At 34.8% G+C, this 20,010-nt stretch overlaps 1 protein-coding gene across 1 annotated transcript in view; it reads right to left on the reverse strand.

The window, feature by feature from the left end:
* Positions 1-7,501: 7,501 nt before the first annotated feature.
* The window catches only part of LOC140665579 (platelet endothelial cell adhesion molecule), a 138,219-nt gene continuing 125,710 nt past the window's right edge, over positions 7,502-20,010 (reverse strand). The window contains exons 5-6 of the mRNA XM_072891853.1: positions 18,329-18,527; positions 7,502-8,559 (exon numbers count right to left, since the gene is read on the reverse strand). Of these exons, the coding sequence (XP_072747954.1) occupies positions 8,474-8,559; positions 18,329-18,527 (285 nt within the window). The 3' untranslated portion in view covers positions 7,502-8,473. The remainder of the gene's footprint in view (positions 8,560-18,328; positions 18,528-20,010) is intronic.

Genomic DNA, 20,010 nt, shown 5'->3' on the forward strand with positions numbered 1-20,010 from the left:
GTACGAATTGAATATTTTAATATTAAATATTTTTATAAATAAATTTTATAAATATTTTTATTTTTTTAAATTGATAATCTACATAAAAGATTTAATAATATAAAACACATTAAAATTATCCTCTCTCTTATTTAAGGATACTCCATATATAACGAAAATTTATCAAAATCTCCAACAGTGTTTAGTAATAGTTATCAGGAGAATTATGAGGAAGTTAGAAGTCTATATCATTATAAATAGTCGTCATTAAAACCTCTACTAAACGCGATAAACAAGTGAGTAACAATGATAACTCTATGGAACGCCTATTACACCTGTGGTACTAATAACTCATATATTAGAGTACGATAGGGACCAGGATTCAGATCTCCGGCTTGAAAATCGTCTATTTGCAATCAATATCAATTCATGCCATTAAACAGCGTGTATGTCGAAACTGTCTGTAGCACGCGGCGACTCGATGAATTACAAATGTAACACGCCGGTGAAGTGCCGCGTTAAATTTCCATAGGCAGGTACTTAGCCCGAGCATGTCGGGTCACCGTCCTGTAGCTGCCAGCTCGTTCGATTTCGCTATTTCGTTATCGGAACGTGGCTACGTGCTCCTTGGTGCGCGATCATGTTGAAACGTGTGCTCCGATTTACGGTGGCGAAAAGAATAGAAAACCGTTCACACACTGTGTGGATTCGAGCACCATCGAGAAAGCATTTTAAACGGATAAACGATAATTTCGGCGAATCAATTCGATGATATTGGCGATAATATCGAGTCAATTGTCATCGAGCGCCATTTATGTTCGTATCATGTCAAGCAAGGAAAAGAAAGATGGCCTATATGCGATAGTAGCTTTATTTCAAGTTTGAACTTTTGGTCGTATAAGTGTTGGCGCATTTTTGATTCGTGAATAATTTATTAAGAAAATTTTTAAAAACTGTGGACGCGATTCTGGCGGTGAAACGAATAAAGAGAATTCATTAAAATCATACAAATGTCCTACTTTTTCTACTCAATTATATTTTTGGCTGAAAAAACATTAAAAAAGTATAACCATTGAAATATTTAAGCAGGATAAAAATATCGCGCAAAAAAACAAAGTTAAACTGCATTTCCAGTTTACAGTGGTGTAGTTAGGTAAAATTACACGTGACAATTAACTTGCGACAGGTGACGTAAGGGTCAATTTACTGGACACGTTAATAGCGCCGTTACAAGGAGAACAACATGTAGGTCAAATTCTATAGGGTATCCTTTAGAAACACTATCTTCTCTGTTTTGTCGAAAGAGGTAGATGGTAAAATTGAATAATGTACTTTCTATAAATAATATATTATTAAATTAATATATGTATAATTTATACTATAGAATAACTTCATTCTTACAGAAATAACTAATACAGACTTTTTTTCAAACATTTTTTAATAATAAATCTTTATAATCTTGTAAATTATTCAAAAATGTATATTATATAAAAACAGAGAGAAAAGTAAAAACATATGTTAATATTCAAATTATATTGTTTCTAAGATTTTTATATTTAAATATTTTTCGTATTTATCGATCGTTCGTATTTTGCAAAAGGAATTCTGAAAAAATTGAGCAAAATAGAGTAATATAGTTTAAAATACCCTATGTGCTTGAACAAAAGACTTCATAAGCAAAGGAATAAGCAGCGTCTTTAATGACAATAGCTTTCATATGTTACTGTCCGCAGTAAGTACTAAGTTTAACATTAAACACATTATTAAATATTTTATCGATAAATAAAATAGCGCGATACTTGATATAATTAAAATTATAATAAATAAGGAAATCAAGTTATAATTGTAACATTTCAAAGAAATTATTTCTTGTAATTAACTCTATAAAAAAAAGTCATAATTATTATTTCGTTTAAGAGAAAGCACATATACATATAATTATATAAGCATATAAAATATATAATGCATTTAATACAAATCGGTACTCGATGTTTTTTATTCTCTTCTGTTCTCTCTTTTATTTTATTATTCTTATTTTACGTTGTAACGTTGCATTTGATTTGCGAATTGCACTTACTTAAAACAAATTTCTCAAGCAAATACCACAATTTGATTGATTTGTTCGGTTAAAAGCCGAGAGAGATCGCGAGGTGTAGAGCGTTAACACGTCTCTCTACTCAAGCTACGAATGGGGTTTCATTAAACCGTGTAAAGTACGCGTTTCAACAGCGAGAAGGGTTTCTCAGGTCGACTTCTTCTCCTAGATATCGCGGGCAAACATTTGCTTCTCCTAGTATCAATTCGCGCGTTGGTGGAAAGGTCGTTGCGCGCGAACTATCCGCAGGATCGTACCAGGGCGGATCCAGCAGCATAAAGAGGGCATAAAGCAACCCCAGGCTCCATTACTCTGCCTTAGTAAATCGGTACCGACGCTGAAGATCGCGCGCGCGACCCAATTCCGGCCGTTCCTGTTATACCTAATACCGTATTTTATCAAAGATAATGCGCGCCCGTACCGTTGAATAGACACCCGTATTGTCACCGTGGCCGCAAGAAAATGTCCGCTAAAGCACACGAAAGCGGCTTATAAATGTTGTTTTCTGGCTATTACGGCGGATCAGACAAATTTTGAAAAATTCTCGATGAACAAAGACAATTTGTGTCTTCTTAAGCAAAGAAAAAACATGTAATACCTATGCGTTAATAACACCGTCTTATCGGGTTATTGACGGAAATGCATTTTCGCTATAATTTCGTCTTACTTTACGAATAAATAACGTGATTGCAAAATGATAATTATATTTTTTCCTGTTTTTCAGAGTCTTCTTAATTTATCAAGATAAAATAATTATTATTTTAATTTTGTTTTTTTTTTGAATATTTTATGACAATATTTTATGATTTTATGACGTTAATAATTAATTTAATAAAACGCCAAGAAATCATTAAAAATGTGAATAAGAGCAGAAGGTAATTATCACTTTTTTAATGGCAACGTTAATTTAACGAAACCTAAAAAAATAAAAAATATTATAATATTAAAAAAATTGTTCACTGGAACAGTTTTTCTGAAGAAAGGTAACATTGGATAACCAGATAATATATTCAGAGATATATTTATGTCTATTGAAGCCGAGGCAATGGTGGAATCTACGAAAATAGAGTGAATGCTTTTGTTTTTATTTATCGATGTAAATGTTGTTGGAAAATATGAATAAAAAGATTAGAATGTTTCTCCAAGCTGTGCTCCAAGTCAAAGTATTATAGTTACTTCTGTAAAAAAGATATTGTAGCAATTATGAATATATAGAAATGGGAATAAAACAAAATATTTATATCATCTGCAAAAATAAACCTTTTGAAATGTAGTAAAATTTATTCTTTCCTATTTATTGTAATATGTATTGCAAAATTATATTATGTATACGAATTGCAAATTGTTCTATACAAACTATAGCTATGTTATGAATATCTATCATGAGAAAAGACGCTTTGTGTAATAACAGCAAAAGATTATTCATGAGAAACATAGGATACGCTTTTGCTCTTTACAGCCTTATTTCCACTAAAATCATTCAATTTTTTTTTTAATTGACTGTTTCATATACGGCATATTAATATAAAGTGATACAAAAAGTCCCGTATACACGATCGAGTCATGTATCAAATCAATAAAATTCGTTTCGCTCTCAATACTAATTGCGAAAACGCAAAGATTATATGATTCTCATTTCATACGATTAAAGATTCGCGTATGACATGTATGAAAATCACAACCAATTCGGAGACTATACCTACGTAAGATTAATTAATCACTTGATAAAATTTGAATAATCATTTTCAATCAAATCATTCTTTGATTAAATATTAATCGCACCTATTGCCACTGCTCAGGCATGTCAGTAAACGATAATCTGAAAAAAAAAGACTAGGAAAATATCACTCGACTGACATAAATGTGTACAGCTAATTTGAAAACGAAGTGTCACGTCAAACATTAGCGGAGTATTAATAACGAGCGAGTGGGAGAAGTTATAGAGTGGTTGCTTCGATGCTTCTAGGTATGTGGAGGGGTAGTGGGGTAAAGCTTTCGTCAGCAACGAGCGTGATCACGTATACAGTGGTCGAACAAGCAAGCAAGCCAGCCAACCAGCCAGTCAGACAGGTGGGTATCAGCAGCGGCGAAACAAAGTTTATTTTGAATCAGCTACGGCAACCGAGTCGCACTATAGCAGCGAAATAGCACGGCGGAGAGTAACGTTGCACCCACCAGAGTAAAGATTCGCGGTGCTCTCGCTCCGCCATAGTTCGGCTTTCAACATCGGCACAACAGACTGAGGAGACGAAACTCACGCGACCCAAGGGGGCAAATAGAGGAGTGAGATGAAACGAGAGAGAGAGAGAGAGACAGAGAGAGAGAGAGAGAGAGAGAGAGAGAGAGAGAGAGAGAGTGAGAGAGAGACAGAGTACGGCGAGAGACGACGAAGGATAGTCTAGCCGACTAGGTGGTGATTGTTACGGCGACGACGTTTCAGTTAGCTGAAACGTCGTTTCCTTTGTCGCGTCTGTGTGTGAGGAAGGAACTATCTTCGAGATGTATAGACGTGTAACGCGCACCAACATATATACCGCATATACCGCATACCACGTACACTACCTCAAACAAACGTACGCGAGCGTACGTATGTATATACACACACGAGATGCACAAACACCGTAACGGGCTTCCCCGTGCGGTACACGCTATCTTCTTGGCGGTTGGGGATGTACCTGCTTGCCTGCGCGCAGCGTATATTCGTCGTGCAAACTTCGAGCTTGCACGAGCACGGGCGCTCGTGCTCCTTCTAAGACTTCGCCCGGGATCGAGTTGTATAGAAAGGGTGAGAGCGTAGAGATCTCGATTCGGGTTAATTGTGGGTTTCATCTATAGACTCGGTGCTCGGGCAATGAATTTAGAAGTCGTGCGCGCGCGCGCACAGTATCGTCTGCGAGGAGGCAAGAGGTCGGATGGGGCGAGCACCGCCTCAAGCGGATATATTTATGCGCGTTCGTAGAAATTCTTCGATCTGATTGCGGGTGCAATTGTCGGGGAATGAAAATGTCCGCATCAACGAGATACTGTTTTCAACGGGCTGAAAATAATACTGTAGAGATAACTGTTCGTGGGACCATTGTGTATGTCGGCAGAAAAACAGTAGGTTCTACATGCAGTGATTTATTTTATATATATATGATAAAAATAAGTATGTACACATTGTAATTAAAGTATATAATGTCGAAACCATAACGCGACGATTTATAAAAGACTTTAAAAATAAAAAGAGACCTAAATATAGAATTAAAATTCGATTTAACGAAATATTTCTATTTATCATACTTCTAGCTTACGTGTTGCATCAAATTATAATTTTAATTATAATTTTATTTCGAAGAAGGTATTATATCAATAATCAAGGAATAAATAATACAAGTCAATAGAAATAAAATAACGGTAGAAAAATTTATTTTTAGTCAGTGATTTTTATTCTTGTCAATTAATATATCTATTATAGTTTAAAACTGTCGGATAGGTTTCGACATTTACGTGTGTTTGCTCTCAGCCACAAAATGACATATAAAAAAAATTTTTCTAGATAAGCAGACACACGAAAGTGTCGAAATGTGTGTCTCACACAGTTTTAAACTGTAATAAGAATACTAATTGACAAGAATAAGTTACTGATTCAAAAAAATTTTCCAACATTATTTTATCGTTCATATGGACCTATTATTTATTTATTAATTATTTTTTAACATAATGGAGTTTCAAATTACATGAAGTTATTATATATTACATCTTTGGACATATCATAAATTATCAATAAAATAAATCGAGCTCTTTCATTTGATTTAATATTACAAAGCTTTTCACTTTCAGAGCATAAAGATCAACTGTTCACAAAAGAGTTCTGCCTAAGCTACATTTCAGTCAACATTTGTAAATGAAATTTTCATATCAAATTACTTAACAGCGTATTTTACACATACATCCACAAGTGACATTTTTCACTTTGTAAAATTAAAAGCAAACAGGTCGAGTCTAAAAATATAATGTTAACATGATTTTGAAAATGTATGTCACTGTGTTTCTACATATTTTTTAACTTAACAAAATAACGTTTATGAGTATCATTATAAATTATTAATCCTATAACTTTTGAAGAGCGCACTTTGACAATTTTGAAACTCGAAACTCGATCTTCGATTTGAGCGTGATGCGGAATATTAGCACGCCCGACATCGATTCTCTCCGATTTGGCGCGATTTATCAATATCAATCGGAAATCGACGAATCTGCTCTGTGAAAAATAAGCATCGCGTGATGCTTTCTATGCAGTTTCACGCCGATACGCATCATGTCGCGAAGATTTGTAAGCGATCATGCCAAGTACTATCCGTGTGCACGCGAAAAGCAAGAGCAAAAGGAAGAGAAGAAGGACGAGACGCGTTCCGTGAGACGTTCTGAGAGAGAGGGATAAGAGTTAATACAGACACGATTTCTGTGTTCAGCGGCTTATATAGCCGGTTTATAGAGGCGCGGAATCGCTCGTGAGGTTTATCGTCCGTTTAATAAAGAGGAGACAGACGGGGGAAGAATGAAAAACGCAACGTTCGTGCCAGTCTTTCCAGCGCGTTGCTTTCTCCTTTATCTCCTTCGATAAATCGATCTCGGTACCGACCAGTTACTTTCAAATTATACGCCCGACAACGTCGTATATTTGCAAATAGTTTCGAAATACTCAAGAACTTGAAGGCGCAAATGTCGGAGATCGGTATCTGTCTAGTTTAAATGTGACATTTCAAAGTTTATAGAAAAGTAAAGAAAATAGAATGTATGTCTCTTTGTATTGAAAGAAAAAAAAATACAATGAAAAAAAACAGATTCGAAATTAAAATTTGTCTCTTTTGTATAAAAGTTATTAAAGAGCGCCAACCGAACAACAAACTCATTATCTAGAACGAACCGTACGTTTGTTGGAAAATAAACGATCGGCATAAATACATACCTGCTCGTCCACAGTCGCATTCGTTCGCAGCACGTTCAACAGCCACGTTGTTCTTTCATGCAGAAAGTGGAAAAAAAACAACTTAGAAAAAAAAGAGCTGTAATAGTCTATTCCGCGCGCGCGTCCCGGAGAGTCCTCCGCTTCGAAATTCGCGACATTGATCCGACAACGCGAGCGAGCCCGGGAGCGTTTGGACAATGGACAAATGGACTCTCCATCGTATGACGGCCATGTTCGACCTAGGCGAATGTAACGGGGAGATATTCGAATGCGCACATCGAGTGCGTTGTTACAAGGGTATGAGAGAGGTACGATTTCGCAGAACGGCAAATTCCCTCGCTTGGTATGCGAAAACTTTTCGCACCGCTTTATCCGTTCCTCTTCCTTTGTGCGATCTCTCTGGTTCGGGTCTCTCTTGTCAGTGATGTAGCGGAAGAGAATGTCTTTCACTTTCTCTCTCTTTCTCTCTTTCATTCATTCTTTCTCTTTCTCTCTCTCTCTCTCTTTCTCTCTCTTATACACATACACACACTCTTTTTCTCACGGCAAGGATCGCAAATCCTTCAGAGGCGGGCTGTACAAGCACCTATAGACGCGTATACGTGCAACAGACTTCAAAGTCCTATCCTTCCTCTTCTTCCTCGCTGTCGCTCAATCCTTGGACGAATCCCTTTTCATTATTTATCGAATCTTAAATTGAGCGTCCTGGAAGTAACCGAACGCGACTAATTGGCTACGTTTTCTCCGATTTCTTCGATTCACTGTATTGTAAAGCGCGTCGCGGCAAGTCTTTCAGTAGCAGATTTGGATGTGCATTATTTTTGTCCGATTATCTATTTCTCCACCAGTCACAGTCCAATTTAGGATACACGTTAGCCTTTGACTGATAACGCGCGCGCTTTATCGCGTTCTCTTGTATCCCTCCGTGCATCATTGTAAAGACAAACAATTCGTGCACGTACGGGCGCGTTTTACAAAATACATAATGCGTTTTACGCAAAATGCGATTGAAATATATGTAACGGTAACAATCAACGATCTCACGGTCGATAAAGTTTCAAATGTTGAGCGTCACATCTTTTTTGATTACTAATTTCAATTTTCATGGCAGTGTTCAGAGTCGAAAAACGGATCACCAAAAATTATTACCGTAATGCTGTCAAGAATCTTATGAACAAAAACCTAGGGAACATGCAGAATTTACGATTTTAAAACATTTTCTTAAAAAGAAAAAAGAAAAAAAATAAATGAATCAATGCACTAGACGAAAGAAAAAAAAATATTTAAGTAATTATATCAATTTAACAATATTATTGGTTTCTGCGCCATCCATACGCGGTCCTTAAACTTCTTCGTCTCTTCCTCCAGCCCATCCTCTTGCTGACTAGTGTGCTATTTATCATGCGACGCCCGTGAGCTCCCTTCTCGTAGTCTCAGACGTGCCGTGACTATCTCAGAAGCAGATGGAGCATGCCCAGGCAGAGTATTGTCACAAACGTCATCGTGTGTGAGTCGCTTCCGTTTTCTGAGGTTACTGCAACATATGTTAGAAAAAGGTTACTATTTCTCATCACAATTGGATAAGCGTCGTTTTTGGAATATAAACTAATTTTATTAAAGTAATCTCTGACAAGGCTCAAGTAATTTCAAACAAGATTATAAGCGTAATTGAATTATTTTTAGTTATTAAAATACATAATATAAATGCTTTATATATTTCATCAGTTATGAATATAATATACTGATAAATAAATTAAGTGTGCTTTCACAAGTTTTTTTTTATATTGTATTCAATTTTTCAGTGATATTTCAACTTTTTGTGCTTTAATATTACATATCAAAAAAATCGATTTTATTAATATTGTATGTGCTATAAATAAAAAATATGATATAATATTAATTGACTATGTGAGATGCAAATATAAATATTAAAAGAGAAAATCAAATTTCTATAATATTATTATATCATAGTGTATTTTGTTGTGAAAAATATTAATATTTAATAATAATATTATATCATAGAATCTTGTTGTGAAAAAGTAAATAATATCCAATATAATCGAGATATTGTTTCTTAATAGTCTCCTTGAAGGACTTTCCTAACAATTTAAAATTAAAATTATGCATTAAAATTGGATTATGGTTTTTATTATTCATCATATCGCAAAAAAAAAGAAAAGAATTCAATAAAAAAGAAAAAGCTTTTCCAAGTTGAACATTTTACCACAAACTCTCTGTACACTGTATTCGAATTTTTAGTATCTTTGCAGAATTTATATGCGGTACATGGTCTCTATTTGCACAGAACGATGGCACGTATCAGCGTATCATCCTCGTTGAAACTTTATTTTTTTTTAGGTTAAATAATTTATATAAAATTTGTACATACAGTTGACACACACATAATGAACAAAAGAAATATGATATAAATTGGATAATGTGATGCCTAGCTGCCTGGCGTCACTGGATATTGATTAGGAAACACATTCTGCGTTACATTTCTGCGTATCATTAAAATATCATCATTATATGGTACACTACGTTCAACATCGACACGCTTATAATCAATAACAGCGGCAATAACGACATACGTCTGTCGAACAGAAATGCGCATGAAATCTAGTGAATAGATATCAAATTCGTCGAGAAATATGTCGTCGATAATCAGTTTGATTTTAGTTCGACTTGTACGCTTTGGCACATTTTCGTCCGTAAATGTAACATATATGAAAACTAACCGCACATAGGTAACAAACATGATTTTAATGTTGATGCGTTGACAGATATGCCATGCGGGAACATTATTGTAATCCAAAGTATAATTATATATACAATATACATACATGACTACATATTCTTCAGTAATTATAAAAATATCTCAATTCATTCACTTGTAAATGATTTAATAAACAATAAACAAATTACTTTTAAAATTCTACATTACAAGTAAACTGTTGAGATATGAATATAAATTAAAACATTATATTGCGAAAAAAGAAATTATTTAATTTTTTGGGAAAAAATTAAGTGCTTTTAATATTATTGAATCTTTTTTTCTCAAAAAGAGAAACTTTTTGTATGTATTTTATAAATAAATTTTATAAAATTAGTTAAAATACCAAATTCTATTTTTGAAATCTTGTTAAATCTAAATAAAATTAAGAGAAAGAATAAAGTAACCAAATAAAAAAAATACGTTTCCCACTCTCCTTCTTGTTTCCTTAAGAAAGTTTGCTCTATATTCAGATGGAAAAAAATTTATATTTAAAATACGATAGATTATTAGGGACGGATTTCGCGGAAAATGACATTTTTCTTCCTGTCCAAGATTAAATCTCGTTGGCAAAGCGAAGCGTGTCAACTGTTGAAATCCCTTTCAGAATGGAAACTCTGGCGCGCAAAGGGAGGGGGAAGCGCCATTAAGTGGAACGTCAGTGGATTTTCCTCCGCGGGGCATTGTTCCTTCTGTCGGGTGGAAAAGTCAATTTCCTAAAAACAATTCTGTCGACCACGGCCCAGGGAGTAATACGTACGAATCAAGCAACCAGCCGCCCGCGGAAAATCGGGTGTGAACGAAATGAAATTACTACAGACGCAAAAGAGAATGAATTTCTGTAACGGCGGTAGCAAGAACGGTAAAGGGACTAAAGTGGAATAAACTCTGACAGATTTGAAAATTGAGGAGGGCCGAAATCTTCTTTGGTCGCTTATCAATCGTCATAGTTTACTATGTACGTTTTCCCCAGTCTGCTCCTATCAAATTTATTCCAAAATGTACGAGAGTTTTGCGAACGGTGGCAAAATCGTAAACATTACAGAAAGCGGCTCACTCGATAGTGATCGTTGATATTACTTTTGGGAATATTCCACTTGCGCATAAAAAATGATGAATATAATCTGCTCATCTAACAATTGATATCGCATGCTGCGCCATGCACAAACTTTTTCATGCATATTTAAATATCCTGCAAAATATTAATATATAAAATATTCATCAAAACTTTTCTTGCAAAACTATGCATAGATTGACTATTCTGAAATTTATTTATTTTTTTTGTACTATCTCAAATTTTCTAAAAAATTTATAAGTGGAATTTTATTAAAAAAAAAAAAGAAAAAATATCTCTTTTCATATAATAGTATCTCTTCTCAGTACCAAGTTCATATGAATATATAACATAATGAATGCCAAGTGAATTTATACAGAATTGCTCAAAGACGCGTATTTATAAAATGTATATACAAAGCAAGTTGCTGAATAGAACTTTTGTATTTTTTATAAAGCTGGAATCAGATTTTTACTTGGCGTGTGTATAAATACAATGAGCAATAAGAACAGCTTATGTGGAGTATCATTTATGGATTTTCGGTAAAAGCCTTTTGAAGGGATTGAAAGCGTCCGCTGGGACCTGAAAAGTGCGTGAGGTTTAGGCCGTAACGAAATCCAGAGAGTTCTTGATGTAAAAACTCTTCAGCCAACTTCGTGAGCCCAGTGTTCATAAGTTTGTGTCACGAGTCCTCGGAAAGTTTTTGAGAAACAATTCACTTAAGTATACACAACTAAAGTGCGTTTCTATTATCGTTTACACGAAAGTCTCTATGCGTAATGCAATGAAAAACTGATCAAAAGTTACTTTTATAAAATATACGCAATCAACTGAGCAATATTTCTATGTCCTTGTTATAATTATTTATATGCAATTGATGCAGTTGTCCAATTATAAAATGTTTTAATAGGCATTATAAAATGTATCATTATAAATTACCTACAATTTATCAAGGCAATTAGTAATATACTTGGTTGAATCAAATCTCAGCATAATTCATTTAATTTTACTAAAGAACAAATAAAATCTAACAATAAGGTTTATATACATATATATTTATAAATTGCGCTATAGATAGTATGTATATAGATTTATATTGAAACAAATGAGAAGAACATAGAGAAATAATAGCAAAGTATAGCAGAATAAAGAAGAATGTGTACAATAATATAATATAAGAATATTGCGTTCAGAATATATTTCAAAAATGTTATTACATGCTTTCGAAAAGTGGAAGCTTAATACTTCGACGGTTACAACGTATATTATATATTATGTATAAAGTTTTGAATGTAAATAAATGCGCGCGATGCTACTTTGATAAGAGTTCTTTTACCTAAAAGATAAGCTTAAATCGAAAAGAGTCCCCATTTTCCACGTCTTGCGGTAATCCATTTATTTTCCTACGCTCGAAACTAATCGGATATTCACGAGTAATCAGAAACTCGGTGAAGTTCGACATAAACCAATAAATTTCAGACACCTGAAAATGAGTTCGTACACAACTTGAGAACAGAATCCCGATTGAACGCAACTCGAAAATTTCCTATAACCACGCTGTTTTAATTTCGGAATTGTATTTAGTCTCTGCTGACTTTGCTTGTGCTGTCGCTCATTAATTAATTTCCAACTCGACTGCTTTGAGCGTAGAATTTTGCAGATCTTTAATGAGATCCAGAGAAATAATTTCTCTATTTTTTTTTTTTTTTTTTTTTTTTTTTTTTAAATCGCGAAAATAGCTTGAAAATTCTTTTAAAATGCCGACGCTTAAAAGGCATATTATTTCGATTGAAATATTGCAGATAGATTGCTCAAGACAAAAAGGTTTTATCTTAATCAGTCTTAAAATGATCACATACATGACACTTCCAATAATGACAGTACTAGGAGTGTCAGTGATCAATCATCCAGGCTTTCGCACATCTGCCGTCTGTAGAACGCGCGTCGGAGCGCAGCGCAAGCCATTTCCCTATCTGGCTGACGGGAGATGGCTATGTCTACTGCGAGCGAAGCCGGGCAACCGATAAGCGTCGCCTTCAGGAGGGTTAAGTCGATCGAAAAGCGTTGCGCATTTTCTACGCCCGGTAGAGTTTACACGGGAACAAGAGCCGCGTATAATCGGGTATGCAAAGCTTTGATAACAACTACTCTTAAAGCGCGTCCAGGATACCTACGCTTCGATCGGGCACGACTACGCGAGCTTTCACACACACGGTGTGAATAGAGAACGTGGATTTGGTCTAGAAGGCAAAATAATAACCAGAATAGTTTTAAAAATATGTCGAGATATGATAAAAACTTAAAAAATTTAGATTTTTAATATATTGTAAATGAAGTTTATTAAAATGCATATGATAAAAAGATTATGTATCAAATAACCGTAATAACGTTATGTGTAAACTATATGAAAGAGAGAATGCACACGGAAAGGTTAAAGGTTCCGTTAATGAGATATGCTAATGAGATTTTAATTATATAGACAAATTAATTAAATGTTTCATAACAAAATTAATTTGTTGCAGTGGAACAAAGTAGAATTATTTCTAACTATGTAGCAGTGTTGTTTCAAATCACTTTATCTATTTTAGCATGTATATTCAAACACAGAGTATGTACACACGGATATATTACAGTGTAACCTTTGACTGCAAACGAGATGGCATCCCTCAGGCCCAAAGATGTTCAAATCTCTTTCTTCTTGCCTTGTTCGTCGTACATGGGAGATTAGCGTCCCGGGATTCAGATAATTCGCGAAGCTAGTGAATAAGGAACAGAAGGGATTTTAGAGGAAAGATATATCAAGGATGAAGGAAGGAGAAGAGGAAACATAACGAGACAGAAAGAGAGAAGAACCAAGTTTCACCGTGAAGACCGCCATCTCGTCTCGGATAAGTTTGCCCAACGAGGCACCGAATCTTTCGTGTCTCGTACCATCGGCGTATGTGAGACGGCGACGTACATCGGAATCTACGAGAACGGCAGTGGCCTGCCGTTTTAAACTTCCGCGTATACGACGCCAGTTTTTCTGCGTAGGAACAAACTCTCCGGAGTAAAGACAATCTCGTGTAACGCGCGCGGAGATGTTATATGATATCATCTCGGAGCGAATGCATTTCTTGACTCAACTGATTATATTCTTGAATAAGTTCTGTAACTCGAACGTAAAATTAAAGTCGACCAATGTTAGTCAAGCAATATACAAACTTGTGTATATATATATATATATATATATATATATATATATATATATATATATATATGCCTGCCATTTGTTACTTTTTGATTTATTCCATTTCTACTTAAGGCGTCTGCAAATGCAACTATAATATACTGCATGTAATATATCTGCATGTCTTAAGTTAAGAAATGAAATCTTAGCAAATATGAAAAACTATCAATTCTGTTATCAATTTGACAATTAAAATTTTTAATGTTGTAATAAAAACTAAAATAAACGTTGTATTAAGTGTTTTAATTTACACGTTTTTTATTTCACGCAGTTATATATGTTTTTTTTTAAATATTATTAATATCACTTTGTGTATGTAAACGTGTATCGCATATATGTATAAGCATAATATTAAATAATTACAATATTGAATAAATACACATACCAGTTACATGCAACATATAATAATTGATATAGACATATTTTTGTTAATAGTTATAAAACATGTATCAAAATATAAATGAGAAATATTTAAAATTGCGTTACTAATAACACTTTTCTGACATTAACTATGTTATAAAATGGCTAAATAAAAAAATGTATTCACTATGTAATATAAAATGACGTTATATCAAATTGGACGAAAGAATATTGCACAAGAATAACGTCCGTTTTACCATATTGTGTTATATCAATGTTATATATAAATCGGACATTTCCATAAAAGACGCGAGTTATTGAGTTGAAAAAACGAGCATAAACGAAAAATGCTATTTTTGTGGTCGCTTTTATTTTCTGTAAATGCCATACAAGTCTTCTATAGAATGCATGCTGCATGCGATCGGCGCTTATTAAATGTTATCGGGCAAACGTCATTGAAAATAAAATGTACGTCTCGCTTTTGTCGGAATATAGATCTCCAGCCTTTTCGAAATAAACAAATATGAGGTGAGCCAAACTCCCCGATAGTTTAACAGTACAGAAGCTCGACAGACACGAATAATGTTTAATAAAAAATGTCGAGAAATTAATACACGACCCAGCGGAAAAGTGATTATGGTACAGTCAGACGTGAACCAACTTTTGATAAATGCCACTATGCGCTAAAATCGAAATTTTTATATGTTTCGTAATCCACGTTCCGCTGCGATTTATTCAATTTACGCCGCTGGCAACTGGTCAACTTGTGTACAGGATTGAATGCACGCGCGTTAATTTCGTTTCGGGTACAAATGGTTTTCCTTTATTTTCGCAAAATGTATGCATGTGCGCATTTTGGGAAAGGGATTACCCGGCAGATTGTATTTCAAAATGTTTTATTGATATCGCCGATAGAATTCATCAGCCTAATGGGTCCCCGCCTCTCGTCTAGAATTGGACGTGCGAGAATCACGAAAGAATAGAGAATATTATAACTTACAGGACAACATAATACGCATTACAATGTTAACACAATGGATAATGTAATATCGCTGTACTTCAGCTTCATATTACGTGTGATATTTCGGTTTACCGCAGCATAGTTGATTACCTACCTCGGAATAACTCTGGTTTACCACTGCATAGTTGATTGGCTATATCGAAATAACGCGAGTTTATCAGCTTGACGCATTAAAGCGGCACACGCGCTGCATATCATACGCTCGCCAGCATCATCCTCAATGTCGTGATAAGAAGTTTTCCAAAGCGCCAACTACGTTGGCGAATTCATGAACATTCTTCGCGATGGTCTTCGCGACAACACCTGCCAACTATCTCTTCAAGTCATCCATCTACTTTTCACATATTAAACTTCAGTTTACGTCGACGGAAGAAAACCACTAAAAAATGTATGGCAACATCCGCTATATTATACTAAGTGCAAATATATTCTATATCTTCTCGCGTATGAAAACTTACATCCGTAATGTAGAGATAAGATTTTTAAAATTTCTATGTAGTGTTTTACTTTCTCATATTTTTCATCCATTTCTTTGATATTGAATTCTTTTTACTATTTTTAATGTTAACTGCGTTCTTTTATTAATAGTTTCTCTGAAATTGACTATTTGAAAAATGTTTTCGAATGTTAAACTCATATAGTTTTTAGTCCCGCTGTGTAAAATATAAAAATGCAGAAAAATTGTCTTCTTTTCTTGTTCCTTTTTTGGAATAAAATTTTAACAAGACGCTCTCTTAAAAGAAATTATTTTGGTTAAAACAATGAAAAGAAGAGAAACAATATAAAATGAAAGCTTGAATATTGTACCAGATTGTAGTGACAACAATTAAGTACCGTTCGATTGTGCAATGTGGAAAAATGGAATGGTATTTATATTAGCCAGAAAACCGCGCGCAATATAATACATAATAGCAAACAATAAACCTCATGTACATGTGGCTTTTCTGAAAACAGAGGATATCGTATCATAGCAAGATATAAAAGAGACAAAAAAGTGTATAACAGCGCTTATACGTTCATCGTATTTTCCCAGGACGAATTGCACAATACGCAAAAACCCACTGGATATTTTCCCGACTGTCGAACGAGCGGAAGTATCCAATCACCCGTATTTTGAACAGAGTCCATGGAGAGCCAGATTCAAAACACCAGGATATAGATTATCGGCAGACGATACTTTTCGATTCCGCAGGGTACGAATGCGATCATAAAATTGGGATTGCCAACGGGAACACTGTTAGTGAGAGTTACATCAGTGTAATCTATTGACACATACTGTTACAACTTCAAAGCTACGTTTTAAACTAGCTTCCGATTTCTGGCACAGGATTAATAGTGCAGCATTGTAACAAAATTGGACTTGTCCAAATGACATGACATTACAACAAGATTGAATAGATTTAAGAGTAGCAACTGCGCGTAGGCAGATTTTATAATAAAAGACGATGACTATTTTCTAAGCGCCATGTCTAGTACAATAAAGATTTTTAATCAAATTATTAAGACATAACTCTTATCTATTTTTTCTTGTAAAAAAAATTGAGCAACTACAAAAAATATTATAGAACATATGAATAATGTACTAAACTATATTGACATATTGATATATTAATTTTTTCAAAAAGTACAAATACAAAATATATATTTCTGTAAAACAGAGAGTAATTTTCATAAAAAATTAAAATACTTGAGAGCTATACACTAAGAATTGTTCATTATTTTGTATTGTAAGAACAACTTGCTTTTAGAGAATTTTCAAGTAGATTCGTAACTTTATAAATCTGTATTTCCGAGCAAAACTCTCGTGAATTATTTCACATCTATGCAACATCCACGAGAGAAACGGGAGCAGACATCATCGGTGCACCAGTGACTGCGCACGTACACGCGACGACGAAAGTTGGAACGTTGGCGAATGCGGCGGGCAAAGGGCGAAAGGACAGGTCGGTCGAGCGGAAGGGTAATGGAAGCGTCGGTTATATCCGTGGCCGCTCAATTAAATCTCGTCGACGTCGCGTGCAGGAAGCGAGCGCAGCATGCACCGGAGGCTTCCTTACCGATTTCAAGTGGGTGGACCCCGCTCTCGAAATTTATTAGTCCGTGCGACCGACCGACTAATCCTGGCTTGGATAGCCGGATAGAGCGTGCGCGACTATTACTCGCAGAGCGCGTGTTAATGTTGGTCGCAAAGTCATCAAAAAAAAAAAAAAAACGAACAGATGAACGTTCGGTCCAAGTAATCTCATGATATATAAAAAAACATTTTACTGTGTGTGTTTGTCATTCTTCCTTTTTCTCCTAAAGATTTTTTTCCTTGAATATTATTATTAAATTTGCCATAATTATATGTCATGAGAAGGATACCACACTAATCAGTTGGTAAGATTGCGTGATATAGCGATATCGGATATCGAAACCTAATCTGATTCTAATTTAATTTGAACTTAATCAGACTTGATTTAATTTACATTGACCTTGAGTGTTCTCTCAAATATACTCACGTTAGAAACTAAACTTAATTATCATTCAAATAGTTGATTCGAATTAGATAAAGTAAGGGAATGTAACGTGTAAATATAAAACTATTAATTACGTTATTACGTATATAGTTTAAAGAAATGTTAAATCATAAACTGAGTGCAGAATATTCTCGACTTTTCTCTATTTCAAGATAATGATCTCTAAAAACCGCCATTCGAGTCAGATGATCGAATCGAGCATAATAGTATACGTTACATCGCGAAAGTTCGCGAAAACGGCCAACAAGTTGCAAAATCTGAAGAAGGGATTTATGAGGCACAGAAATTCGTGACCGGCAGTTTATAGGATACTAGACAGAGCATGGAAATAAAATTTTTATAGTCACCTCTTTCGGGCACGGGCTCGCGCAGACCCGCGCCGAGTTGCAGTTCGCTCATCGCCGAATAAATGCCTGGTATCTGCGCGGTGCAACGTAGATTCAACTGGCCGTTCGTGTAATGGAATGGCTGAAGGATGAGATTGATCTCGCTCCATTGCGCCCCGTCCTCCTCTTTCGTCCGCTGTTCCCTCGTGGTCGCCTCTAACTGCAACAAATCAAGCGCGAACCCTGTACATGAAGAAAATATCGTGGGGAGAAAAGCGAATTTACGAACAGAGCGAAGGGGATGGAGATAGGGCGAGCGAAGGTGAGGAAGCCGTAGAGAGAAAGAGCCGAAGAAATGTAAATCTGCTTTCAACGAAATTCGTTCATCCGGAATCGGAAGGCGAACACTCGTCCTATATATATCCGACACCCCGCTCTTTCGTCATTCTGCGCACTCTACGACGTCCCGCGCCAAGTACAAAGACGAGGGTTTTTCCAGTTCGGTGGAAAGTTAGAGGACTCGGCTCGCATCCCTGGCGCCGTATTCTTCCGATTAATGTCTCTCCTTCTTTTTTTCCTCTTTCCCTTTCTCTCTTTTTGCGCGAGACCGGGTCTCCCTCGAGCCGCGGCGTGGCAGCAACGAGCGAACCAAAAGTATTGGCCGGAATGACAGAGTTCCGGCTTTCTTAATGGATCATTATCGTTCCTGGAGTCATGATGGCGTCGAAAGTGAGTTATTCGGGTGAATTGTACGGTAGAGTGATTTGTAAGTGAATCGTAAAAAGTTTATCGAAATTTTTGTCAATGTAGACGATAGATCGATAGAGTTTCTACTCATCGTATCGTCTGTGATATCCCCAGAATTTTGCGGAACGTAATTTCTCTCTCTCTTTCTCTTCTTGGGTATTTTATATTAATCACAAATTTGTCAATCAATCTAAAAAGCAAATATTTATCCAAGACATGTGTTATTTAATATTTTCAATTTTGAGATGCATATATTAATTTTTAATTTTTAAATAGTATTTAAAGTTATAATCGTTAAAAAAGAAAATAAAATAGCTGATGTTTACATGAAAGCTTATTATTAGTACCTATAAAAAATTGTAAGAATACTTACAAAAGTTCAAAAACATCTGAAATGATTATGAGAGAAACACAACATAATCTTCTCAAGTAACAATCAGCATTGCGGTGAAATGGAATCTTAGAGGGTGACTTCTGATTGCAGCCAATCAAATGAAGCCAGATAGAAAGGAACAATAATGAAAGAACTTCATAGTGAGAAGCCACTACAGTGTTACACAAGATATTACAACTATTCAATAATCTATAAACACTCTTTGTGTTTCGAATTACTTCTAAGGCAGATGATCGTAAGTAAAAAAAAATAAACCTTCCACTTGTACTGTTATTAGATCATAAAATATTTGCTTTTTTTGTCAAATATATATATACATACATATCGAGGGTTTCATATAAGAGCGTACCGTTAATTGAAAAAAAAGAAATACAGAAATATTTATACGTATTCTTAGGTATCAAATATAAATTTTAAATTCGTTTTTTTCATTCTTGTAAAGTTAATTTCAGACTTACCTTATTTTAAAAAAACCCTCAATATATGTATATACATATAAGGATTATACTTTTTATATTCTCATTAAATAATTTGCACATATCGGAATAATAATGCAATTAAT

The sequence above is a fragment of the Anoplolepis gracilipes genome, chromosome 5 (assembly GCF_047496725.1).
Source record: "Anoplolepis gracilipes chromosome 5, ASM4749672v1, whole genome shotgun sequence".
Taxonomy (NCBI): Eukaryota; Metazoa; Arthropoda; class Insecta; order Hymenoptera; family Formicidae; genus Anoplolepis; species Anoplolepis gracilipes.